The following is a 13,383-nucleotide window of genomic DNA, read 5'->3' as shown; positions in this document are numbered from 1 at the left end:
AGATAACATCTAACGAGTGGATTAGGCCAAACCCAACCAAAGTGTGGGACTAAGTCCATGACAATAGTCTATAGCAATAACACTATACTGTCTGAACTAGAGTTGATTTGTTCGAGTGGATTTTAATTGGATTTGAATAGGTTACTTGACACAATAGGTTTTCCTCTCTAATTTGGACAAGTTGAGATTACCTGAAAGGGTCTTCAAATGCAAGTCCGTATTGACATAAAGATACTAAATCAAGTTTATATAAATATCATAAAAGGATAGTGAAAAGAAGATGTGCAACAATCAATACATTATGATATGTTTTTTTTTGTATTGTGTGTGTCTACATGAACCCCCAAGATGCATGAGATTGGGATGGGGATCACCTATTTCATTGGGTGTCCCATTTGGTGTCCCCATCCAATCAGAAAATTTTATTTGATTAAAAGTAAAATTTATAAGAACATAAATTAATATTTGTATGCTATTCTATGAGATTTTATTGGCTTAGTACATAGGGACAAGATTTTCTTAGGACAGAGGATCCTTGTCCCATGAGATTGACCCTTTGTAGCCATTTGACTGCATAAGGGGAGCAAATCTTGCGCTCCTTTTATGGCTACCAGACCAATCAAAAACTTATGTGCTTTATTATTGAAGAAGAATGATTCACCGTGCTAACTAGTTTGGCATGGCAGGTTGTGGGTAGAATTGGCAAAATGAGTTGGCGGAGACCAACCTAATAAATATTGGGCTTAAAAATAAAAAGCTCTCTCAAATAGATCTAGGTTATTTTGGTGTTATTAGGTTGATCCAAACCCAATTCGACCATGGATTGTCCTTGTGAGCCATAGAAAAATTCTCCTATTCACATTAAAAAGTTGGTCCAATGTCAAAATAGTTAATTAATTTTACTACTTGGATAACCACATGTTTTTTATGAGTCCTAATTGGGTTAATCAGAATTCAACGATGCAATCCAAATTACCAGCTTTAGCTATCAATAGAAAACTCAAAAATCATTATTAACATTTCTTAGGTGGCTCTAACCCAACTCGAACAATGGCTAGCAAGACCTATACCAATAACTCTAAGGATTTGACCTATTAACTCCACCTAAATCAAATATATAGAAAATTAGGTCGTCAAGTACATTTTGATGGTTAGCATCATTAAATACAAAAATTGAATGTAACAAAATTGATGTAAGATCCATTCCCAACTAAAAAACAAGAGATGTATGACGAACATGAAATAAATTTCCCAACAACGGCAGGTGTAGCATTAGCTACAGCATATATTAGCATCAAAATCTATTAAACACACATGAAGACTCTGCCCCAAAAATTTATCCTGGTTCTGTATCATCTTTTCGCCCCTTTCTTGAACATTTATTATAATATACATTGCCATATTCTATACATCTTTTAAACACATAGGACAGAAATATTACTTTTGTGGATAAAATTTGGATGATCAAGAAAACTATGTACATATATGAATGATTCATATGATTATTAGGATAATAAGAAGTCAATTAATTTCTCCAGTCACTAATTTGTACTTGTTGTAACATTCAAATTACTACTAAGTAGATGTAGATTAACATTTGACTCCACACAGTTTTGAACTTATAGCTACATACATATAAAGAAACTTCCGCTATACAGATGAAAAATAAAAGTAAGACAACGTGAGATTAATTTAACCATACCGTGCTATAAAGCTGAAAATTTAATATAGACCAGTTCTCTATAGGTTAATTACTAACTAGTATAAGATGCTGGACCTTCTCTTCAAGAAATTAGAAGGGTTCTGATCTGGTGGGTGCATGAATTTGCAGTTAGGACATGTAGGGGAAGATTTGCATAGCATTATCAACATGTGGCACTTCATGCAAACTGTTGCAACCATCTCTTTATGATCTCCATTCGATGATGAGAACCATGATGGAGAAGATAAAGAATGAACTAAACCATTTGATGAGTCTTTTTTATGCTTGTTTGGTTCAATAATTAGATCGTCATGATCAAGTTCAAATAAACTCCCAAGGGAATTACCAGAACCTTGTTTTTCAATCATATGATAACTATTGTCCACTTCCTTTTTCCACTGTGATTCAGATGTTAAGTTTAGCTCAAGGTCTAAGCTCATGTGATGATGAGTAAGTGGTTGTGTTGAGCTTCTCTTTGAGTCCTGACACATGTTGATTTGCCCTGGCTGCACAAACATTATTCAGATTAGAGTTATATTATTTTGACATGAACTTTTGAAACAATATATTTAGCACAGTAAAAAAAACCCATCAAAATACATAGAAATAAACACCTTATGCTGCCCTATTTTGATATTCAAGAATCACTTTTATAAAGATTAACCTAAAGACATGAAATCTTGCTAGCTTCCTGTCATGAACTTACAAAAGCATAAGTATGTGAAGACTCATTGTTTTAGAGAGTATTTTCTTAAAAGTCTATTTACGAGCTGAGTTTTGGAGTGGAAATGAAGAAAATGAAAGACTTTAGAGCTACATGACAAGTGTATTTTATAGCTCATAAGTTTTCTCTTCTATTCTTTCTTTTTCAAAACTCAATTCACAAACGGACCATAAATTTTTTACAATATATGAACTATATATATACCTTAATACTGAGATATTGACGCCAATTATCTGAAGTGTATGGGGTCTCGAGGTTAAGCTCTATATCAAATCTGGATTTCCTTTCCTCTAAATTTGTTTGGTTTTTGAAGAATTCTCCAGCATATGGCTCTACCCATTTTCTCTTCTTTGATGATGCTTCTAATTCTGCTTGAACTTTAGCTCTTGGGCTCTCAGCCAGCGCTTCGTGAAAGGATACCATAACTCAATTCAAAGAGAGGTTTCACCCTTAAACCATATAGTTGTGTGTGTGTCTATTTCTTAGTGATGAAATGTTCAATAAGATAGAAGCCCTTATATAGGACGAGTTTCCCTTGAGCTTGTCATAAATGCAAAGGTGATTCTAGTAGGCAAGCAAAACTAGGCTATCCACCCCTCTTAATTATATAATTTTGAACTCTTGCATGGATCAATAGTAATTTTTTTGAAATTCCGTTGTGTTTATTTATTTATGTATGAATTCTTACCTTGAATACGAGGGGAGTAATGAATGTATTTCTAAGAGGAAATTAAAAAATTGATAGAATTAATGCCTTTTGGTTGAAAACATGTTGTTTTATTTGTGCCTTTCTATTCTTTTCATACCCTTGTAACATTGAAACTCTCCGATAGTTGGAGGTTCTCGATCACAGATCCAATAATTGGTATCAAAACCAATGGTTCGGCTGAGATATGATGGATTTAAGGGGAGCAAACCAATAAGTGTATGATACTCACATTTGAGGGGAAGATTATTAAGTTTATTTAAGTATGAAGTCTTCTATAGTTGGATGATTATCGATTGTAATCTAGTCCAATAATATTCATTAATTGAGTATAAATAGATAAACTAATGATACTTCAAATGGTCTATCCCATGTTCTTTATAGGTCAATTATATTTTTAATTTTTAAAATTATAAAACTAGGTCAATAACTTCATCCTAAATATCCCATGTTCTTAAGTGCTCATGTATGAAATTAAAATTTATTTGATATTTTGATTTTCATATTCAAAAATACTTCTAGAGTTAAAATCATAATTTCATGGATAAACCGTACCCCACAGATAAAAATGTCTTTAATGCATATTGAGTAACAACGTAAACATAACAATACAACATATTCTCAACGATATTGCTACCACTATTACTATTATTGCCATGACTATTACTACCACACAACCCACGATTTGCTGCTTTTTTGGAAATTAAATTAGAATTATATCTCAATCCGTTCATAGCTTGAGCATGATTCTGTTAATGATATACGTGGCTACAAAAAAAAACTAATATGAAATGTCGCTATAATAGTTTGAAGAAAATCTCCCCCTAATAACATCTAGATAAATAAAACAACCATATCATCTAAGTATAAATAATTCTAAACTACACAGAAAATATTCTTAAAGTATTAAATGATGGAAGACAATTTTTTTATAAATAAATTAAATATCCTTGAGATAATGAGGTAGGCGATGTGAGACTTATTATGTTAAGGTTTCATCTTAAAACCAATTGACTATGAGAGGAGTAGCCCAACAAGTATTTAAACCATTTTCAAGACAATAAGATAGGCGATGTGGAACTTACTTTCCAACAATTTAGTAAGCTACTATAATTTTTTATACCACTTTATGAGAGAAATTTTTGGTGATTTAATCCCAATGTTTCATTCCATTCTATTATTCCTATAGAAATTTGCGCTCAATTGAATTTTATCTTATATCTTCTTCCATCTCTTTCTTTTTCTATGCTTCATCCATCCAAAAAAGGTATTAAATTAGGAGCTAAAAATGTGAGAGTGGTAGTAGTACTCAAGCTAGCAATGGTGTGGTTGAGCCGGTTTCTTTTAATTTGTATACATAAGTTGGTAACCCAATAAACCGAATTAACTTGTTCAAATTGAAGCTTTTTTGTTCAAGTTTGCTGGTAAAATTTGTCAAAATCTAACCAAATCGTGTCAATTCCCCTTTAATCAAAACCAACATAACCAAGTCATGTTTACCCTACTTAATTTTCCATAAGTATCGCTATTGAACATTAATCTTGTTTTGTTACAATACCTAGGTATTTAAAACACTGAACCAACAAATTAAAATTTTTGAGTAGATATTTTAGGAGTATCTTTCACAATCAAAGAAGTTATTAGTCCTAAACAAATGAGAAAATATTGATAAACAATATATAGATATTACACATGAATAGGCTGTCTTTGATGACATGACTTACATATAAATATAGAATGAAGCCAAGCCGAAAGCCAAGAGGAGGAAGGGAAAAAGTTACAGTAATGAAAGGCGGTGAGAAGAAGAGGTATGGCATTGACATTAATGGTGAGTCTGTATATGGTTGAACAGAAGGTCTTGAATGGCAATAGTTATTTAATGTAAAATAATAACTGCAACTTCCTGAAATGGGTCACTCTATAACCCAAACTTTAAAGCTCTCAACACACTGTTCAGCCATTAAAACGAACCACGCCCATAGATGACATAACTAAGCTTTAATGCACCTCAACACCCTTCATCCATTAACATTAAAACACCAACCAAGTCCTATGAATTACTATAAATATCAGCGCATATTTATTGTTCCTTCTCACTCTTAAATAAATCTTCCGAACAACCGCTTCCCCCATTTCCTTCTCCGACATCAGCTTTACATCGTGCCTGTAGTTATACCCTCCTTTCGTTTTTTTTATTTATGTTTGGGATCAAGGATTAAGTGTGAAAATGAGTTGAGTCAACCTAATTTGACTAAGGATTGGTTTAAGGTAAATTTTAAATAGAGTTAAATACAAACTATTTTTTAGTTCAAATTGACTTGAGTAAAGTTTATGAATTTTGGAGAGTGAAGTAATGAATTCAAATTTATGTAATTTATTAGTTCAAATGATGATTATTAGTAAATAATGAGAGAAAAGACTTTAAAGTTGATTTTTATAAATAAAAAAATTAATATTAACATAGATATTATATTATATTTATATATTGATATAAAGTATATACATCTATATAATAATTATAAAATAAATTTTATACATGAATATATATAATCAAGTGAATTTATGAATATAAGGAGTTCAACTATATATAGTTTGAGTTTAACTCCCTTATTTAATAATTTTAGTTTTTATCTTCAATTCAAATACTCATGAATAAAGTTTACTATGTTAATTTTTTGAGTTGATTGTAGAACAATTTTTTATCCTCTTAGCACATTTCTAGCCTTAATTTTTGTTCATATTCTCATTGTGTACTATAGTGAATTTTACTTCTATTAACAATTATTGTATTTTTGCGTAACTCTCCTAATACAATAATGGTTAAATACTTAGTCATTTAGTAACTATCTTGAATTTGTTCGGTTTATATTTTATGTGTTAATGAAGGGTTAGTTCTTTTTAATTTATTCATAATATAAATAAGTGATAAAATAATAATAATAAAGCAAAAATAATATATGAATGAGTAGTATAAAAATTAGTCTCGAGCCCCGATTTTCGGCTGCACGACTTTATTTAGAGTCACCACTACATTTTATAGTTAAAAATGTAGAAAAATCTTTTAAACCCAATTACCTTGGGTTTTTAGATTTTTGACATCCATGTTCGGAAGTTGGTTACAAGTTAAGAAATGTATTAGCACCCTACCTGTCTGCCTTAGGCGGTATCCTTCACTAAAATATATGTCTTTATTATTATTAGTTTTTATTATTAAATTATCTGGTTCATTAATTATTAAAATGAACAAATTTATTTATTTTTATTAATGTGTCTGACAAGATTGACTTTGATCATATGTATTCCTATTAAGGGAATCAAAGCTTACGTAGTTCTTTAGGTAGAAAAAAGTTTGTTGGTTGAGTGTATTTTAATTAAATAAATTATATTTTTTAGTCAAAAAAGTTTATTTTGCATGTTTATTTATTGGTGAAAAAAGTTTTTATTTGGTTAATTTTTGTCATTTATTTAATTAAAAAAATATAATTTAATCGATTTTGAGATTTAATCGGTTGAAAAGAAGCGGCGTAGCGTGACCTTTCGAAGATGATTTGAGAAGAAAGAAACATTCAGTGCAAGATTCTCTCCATCTTTAATTAATTCTCAAAATTATTTCATAAGCATTTATAATTAATATTCTTAAGTATATGTATAGATACAAAAATAATTTTTTATAAATGATAATTTTAATTACAGTAAAAAAAGTTATAGTTATTTGGTTAGAAAAAATTTCTATTTGAATTCAAAAAGAATTTGTTGAGGGTTAACTATACTAAAGGAATTTTTTTGATTCTTTTTTTTGGTAATTACTATGTGTTCATAAAAAAGAATTTTGTTACCACTTTGTTAGGTTAAAATTTTTTGTTATTAATCGATAGAAAAGATCATTTTATTATTAGTTATTTATTCCATGAAAAAAATTATTTATTTATGTTTATTTATGTGATGAGTCTCTATTTGATATTAAAATAATTATATTTTTATTTGCTAAATAATGTCTATTTTATAACATAAAAATATAATGAAAAATAAAACCTGATGAGAGCAATGATCCAATTAAAACAAATCTAGATGCGAAAAATCATGTGTCTACTCCTTAATAGCTTGAAAATGATGTAGAGTTGACTGAGACATATGTCGTTGTGGGACTGTTTGAAAGAAAGGGTGCACCGTAGGAAATAATGCACAAGAAGATGGAGGGTAGATCTAGTGTAGTTGGGTGCAATGTAACTCGGACGTGTTTCATCTTGTGATTGAAGAGAGTGAAGTCAATGTATAGCAAGAAAAAGTATGCATAATCCACGGTTCTGGATTGCTGTCAAAACAAATACGTGGAGGCAAAAATGCTCTGATCCACACTAGATCTCTAAGCTTTGCACTTTCTTTCTCCTAACGTGTTTTATCAAACAAAAGACATTCTCACATTGTGTTTCAATGTAATGTTTGCAGTGTTTCTGATGTGTTTATAATGTATCTTTTTTTTTTGGAATTGCTTGGGTATTTTTTGGAATTGTTGGGAATGGATGAAACTTTTTTTTGAGAATATTGGAATTGTTGAAAAAAACCTCATTCTCTAAACCTAGACTAGGCTATTTATAGGAAAAATTAACACTAACTTAAGCTAAACTTAAGCTAACTAATTTTCAACTATGGACAAATCTAGTCACTTAATTTAAGAGATCTTAACAGAACTAATTTGACCATTCTATTTTAATGTTATTTTAATAATTTTTCTGTTAACTCATTTTCAAATTCAAAATAGGTTGTTATTGTATTTTACTTATTTAGTTATTTTAATTAATCCGAAAATATTTATAAAAATGGATAATATAAAATTTAATTATTTTTTATACATTTAATATTCAAAATTTCGAAAAATCGAAATAAATAAATAGAAAAACATTGTTTCCTCTTTTTTCTCTCTTTTTAAGAAAAAGAAGGTGGGCTCATTCCTAATTCAAAATTTTATTTTCTAAAAAATCATTTTTTTTGTGAATTAATTTAATTTAGTTTTGAACTTTTGGTTAACCTAATCACTTAGATTTATGAACCCTAACAACCTTGATTTATTTATTATTATTTTTGAATTTTTGGTTAACCTAATTACTTAGATTTAGGAACTTTAACCACATTGATTTATTTATTATTATTTTTTAATTTTCGGTTAACCCAATCACTTAGATTTAGGAAGTTTATCAACATAGATTTAGTATTATTATTTTTAAATTTTCAGTTAACTCAATCACTTAGATTTAGAAATTTTATCAATATTGATTTGACTTTTCCTATTTAATATTATTTGTTTAGTTTTTTTTGAAAAATATTTTGGGCTTTTCTGAGCCGAACAAAAATAGTTGTTCACACTTAGTTTAATATGCTTTTTATTTAACTTCAATTCCAATGGGTAGGGATAAAAAGTTGAAAATTAGTAAAAGTATTTCGGGAAACTAAGTATACTGCATTGAAATACATCAAATATAAAATTTTCCAATGTTGAGTTATACTTCTTTATACCTTTATCTTCCACATTAAGGTTGAGTGTAGGTAAGGGTGAGCATGGGCCGAGTTGAGATAGATAAGATTTTTCCTTATATGATCTTAAATGTTAGTTGAGTCATTTTTTTACTTGAACCTGGTTCTAGACCCGAAACTAATCCGACCCTAAATATCAAATGAATCAGCATTTGAAGCTAAACCTAGACATACTCATTTTAGATAAAATATTATTCATATTATTTATTATTATATATATGTAATTTGATATATAAAACAATATATATTATTAATAATGTATATATGATAAAATATTGGAGAATCAATAATACTTTCGACCAAAGAGATGTCATTGTTATGTACATAATCGAATAGAGATACATATAAAACATGATGACTTGTGACCATGGTATGGGTTGGGCCGAGTCATACTTGTTCCCTACCAAGCCATAAATTTCGACGAGTCTAATTTTTGAACCCAATCTTGACCGTAGATCCAATGAGACATGATCATATATGAACTCGACCATAATCAGGTCATACTGAGTAAACGGATATGGTCAGATCCTATTCATTCCTAAGTCTAGCAAATTTCTTTTATTATTAAAATATATCATTACTCCTAACTTTCTGAATTTTTGTACGACAACATGAAAAGAAATTAAATATATTTAAATTAACATATGGTACGACTCTGCATGTAAAATGAAAACGAAATTGACGTTTTATGAAACTGAAATGTGTCATATTTGTTTTAAAGCGAAGTATGGCTTGAGACTTCACGTAATACTTGTGATATTTTTCATCTACCTAGATTATTATTCATATAAAATCATAACAAAAATTGAAATAATACAAACAACTATTATTCAATTCCTATTTTCCGTTCAAGTTGTTTTACAAGTAATCATACAATAGTAGTACACACCAAATCAATACATGTACACACAAAAAAGGAGATGAGCAAGAAGATGTGACAAACCATCTTTAGGTTAGATATAATGTGTTTAGTGGATTTTTGGGTTATGTTTCTCTACTATGAAAAAGGAGGAGTGTATGTTTGCCCAGTTAGGTGTAGAGCGGTGTTCATCGCCTAATGTCACCAATCAAAATAAATTTGATGAGGACCCTAAATAGTTGGTATCAAGAATGTCTCATTCTATGTCTCTGATTAATTAAATATTATTAAATAAATAAATAAAAACTTAAAAAAGTAATATTTTTATATTACTTATTACAAAATTGATTAGTCTGAAATAGAGAGTGACACTTTTGAAGACAAATCATTTCTTTCCTAGTAGTATTGGTTATACAAGTAGAAACTAAAATAAAGTATCTCACTAATATTCATCGCTTCTTCATGTGGTTAATTAATGAAGTCTAAACAGAATTACTAATATTTGATCCCATTCGATTGAGAACACCCGGAAGTTTTAATGTTATTAAGATAGGAGAAGAATTGAGAAACACAAGTAATAATATACCATATTTTGAATCAAATTATTGAGATAATGATTTTATGAATATTTTCTACTTATAAACTTTTCTAATTCTCCTATATGTAACGTGAGACCTATGAAGCATGAATACGGATACATGTGTCGGATACAATACTATCCGATACGTTGACACACATTTTTTCTAAAATATAGGATATGATACGTTCAAGGATACATGTATAAAATAGGATAAATTTATAAGTGTAAATCAAAATATTCAAAGTAAAAAATATAATGGAAATTAAAAATCAATTTCCTCTAAAATTTCAAGTACCAAAATTAAAAAATATTGTTGAATAATTCATAAAATTGCTTATTGTTTAGCTCCAGAAACATAAATTGTATCAAACTATCAATTTCATCTCCTCCTTGACCAGAGGCGGAGGTTCCTAGGGACAGGTGGGGGCAACTGCCCCCCTGAAATTTTTAAAAAAATTAGAAAATAAGTAATATTATTAAAATATGTTTGACCTAAACTTGGGTGTTTAAATTAAATCCTAATTTCTTATTTTGGACGGCACACAAAAGCCACACATTATCACTTTTATCATTATTCTATTCAGTATTCACACAACAACACAATATAGAACCAACATCTCACTATCCTACTTAATATTTATCACTATTCATGCTATAGCAAAAGCTGTACAGAAACAGTCCATAACAACAATAATTTGCAGGTGCGTTTTTTTACCAATATTTTCTGTATGTTATATTCATATTTCCTCAATTGATGATTAATATTGCAATCTCATTACTCCATATTGGGGCATAATTATTGACATTGTTGATACATTTAGCATTTTTGTTATGACAAACACAATGTTTTTTATAGCCACACTCAGATTCTCTAATAATTTGATTTTCTAATGATTAATTATATGATTAATTTCAGGTTAATGAAATTACCTAAAAACGTAAAATGTCTAAGCATAAAAAAATTGATTAATTTCAGGTTATTGATAATTATTATGTTATTTTGAAACTTCAAAATAATTATATATGTTTTTTATATTTTATTTACTGAATTAATTTTAATCGTAAATTATAATTAAATATTGTTGCCCCCTCTAGATTTTTAATCAAGATCCGCCACTGTCCTTGACGGCGATGTTATGGGTCTGAGAGTCGATATGGTGGACCGGTTATTGGAGGGTCAATGCGGTGTGACGTATGTTGGTATGAGTCTTTGTGGCCTTTAAATAAGTTGGTGTTTTATTGAAAACAAGTCTATCTTATCCTATTTTATTGAAAACAAATCTATATTATCCTATATTTTATTGAAAACGAATCTGATACATGTCTTATATTTATTTATTTTATTTTTTTGGATATACTATGAATACGTATCATTTGCGAATCCGAACATATCCGTATCAGATACGTGTCGGACACCGACACGCAAGGGTGTTTAATGAGTCCGTGCTTCAGAACATACGTGATATACACAGAATAGCTTAGAAGACATTATTGTGGTGAATTTGGTATGGAAGAAATCCAAGCTAAACAAAAAAGAGAGACCCAACTACCAAGCCATTAAAGGCATTGAGTAAGAGATGGAAGGTTCAATTTCAAGTAAGTTCACCTGCCTTCATTACACCACCTTGAATTCACTTAAATGCATACACTTCAACAGTGACCAACTTCAACACAACCCTGCTTTTTTGCTCATCTTTCTTGGTACCTTTTACCAGCAGATTTCTTCTGTTAAATGCCCTAACCCACCCTTCCTTCCTTCATTTATGTTCTTCAGGTTTCATTCACTTCCCACCATATTACAATCTGTCAGAATCTACATACCTACGTTAGATTAAATTTACACCCTTTTCAGTCCTCCTATCTACCACCACTACAGCACAGAAATTAAAGAAGCACTTGATGAACAAGTGATTTTCAAGAACTAATCTATAAGATGGAAGATTCACTTAATGGTTTTTTTTACAAAGATTCAGTGAAATATATGTTAAACACAACTAAAATGGTATTTTTTATTCTATTTACACAACTAAATATTTTACAAATAAATAAAATAGTTTGGAGTCAAATAATTATTAAATTTTAGATATAAATATCTATCGGCATATTTAAGTTGAATTATTTTTTACATCAACAAATTCAGTTAAAAGTTCATTTTGGAAATAGTTTGTTTATATTTTTAATAACAAAAAAAGTAAGCTAATTTAAACGCACAAAAACATTTCTAAACTCATAATTCTAAGTATAAATCTTAAAATAATGTATGCATAAAATAACTAGTATATCAAGGTTTGATTTTGTGGTGAACGAATATAGATTTCTACAAGAGAAGTAAGCACACACTTGGTTGCATGTTCAAATTCTGAACACATTAGCTTAATGATGAATTAAATTCCCAAATTACACAGTGTGAATAAATGCGGGTAAATGAAGAATAATGGATAAACTAAAGTACATATAAGTGACAAAACACATAACTCTAATAACTTATGTGGGTTTAAATTTATTTATATATACTTCTTCACTTAAACCTATTTATTAGACCTCGCATTACTTTGGTCTCTCCTATTTCTAATAGTGTATTAGAGCGGAAGGCTTAAGCTGGATGAGTATTTTGGACAAGAATTGTTAGTGGACTCACGTGTCTGTCTCTTTGGGCTTCTATCAAAAGTATGAAAAAGCTGTTAGAAAGTTCAAATTGTAGTGGGCTAAGCTTTTCTTAACACCACCATAGACTCAATTAGTTTTCGGCTCAAGGGGGTGACCATATTAATTGAGAGAGATTGTTGGAAATTCCAATTATGAGTAAATAGGTTGGTAAAGAAGTTCCACATAGTAAACAAATAATGGATAAGTTTAACTATATATTTATTAACAATAATCATAAACTTAATACCTTAAAATTTTGAGTCAAAATATAATATCAGACATAATTATATAATTATTATTTAAATTCATTAGTTAAATATGTCATTAGCTCCCGTAGTTACGGCCAACTCCAAATTATGGATAAAGATGATACATATACACAAGCTTGACTAGAGAATAGCTAACTTGTTTGTTGATAAGATGCATTAATTGCTAGATAAATATAAGAACGAAATTATGGTGGCAGAGTCTATGGGATTGTGTTAGGTTTGGACCGTCTTCTAGACAAAAACTCATTTGATTCAAAGACATGATTTACAAGTAGTTTGGTTCAGATTGGTTAACTTATATTAAAATATTTGATTCAATCTGATCCAAATATTACATGTTGTTTCGACTTGATTTGGATCGGTTCTTT

General features: G+C 29.4%; 1 protein-coding gene across 2 annotated transcripts; it reads right to left on the bottom strand.

The window, feature by feature from the left end:
* Window positions 1,564–2,990, bottom strand: LOC109326140. 2 transcript variants are annotated; one of them, XM_019558810.1, is made up of 2 exons: window positions 2,627–2,990; window positions 1,564–2,207 (listed from the first exon to the last, which is right to left on the bottom strand). In XM_019558810.1, the coding sequence occupies exons 1-2, from the start codon at window positions 2,847–2,849 to the stop codon at window positions 1,759–1,761; spliced, it is 672 nt and encodes a 223-aa protein (XP_019414355.1). In that variant the 5' UTR covers window positions 2,850–2,990; the 3' UTR covers window positions 1,564–1,758. The 2 variants fall into 2 exon arrangements, with proteins under 2 accessions (XP_019414355.1, XP_019414356.1); XM_019558811.1 differs by having other exon boundaries at window positions 1,564–2,208; window positions 2,631–2,977.

Source organism: Lupinus angustifolius, chromosome LG14, assembly GCF_001865875.1.
Source record: "Lupinus angustifolius cultivar Tanjil chromosome LG14, LupAngTanjil_v1.0, whole genome shotgun sequence".
Classification (NCBI taxonomy): Eukaryota; Viridiplantae; Streptophyta; class Magnoliopsida; order Fabales; family Fabaceae; genus Lupinus; species Lupinus angustifolius.
This window is presented reverse-complemented; position numbering and strand designations above follow the sequence as displayed.

Bases quoted from the DNA above. Each gene is read 5' to 3' on its own strand.
- LOC109326140 (XM_019558810.1), bottom strand. From the start codon at position 2,849: ATGGTATCCTTTCACGAAGCGCTGGCTGAGAGCCCAAGAGCTAAAGTT. The intron at 2,208-2,626 runs ATATATAGTTCA...TGTTTGTGCAGC, and splicing joins ATATCTCAGTATTAAGGTAT to CAGGGCAAATCAACATGTGT.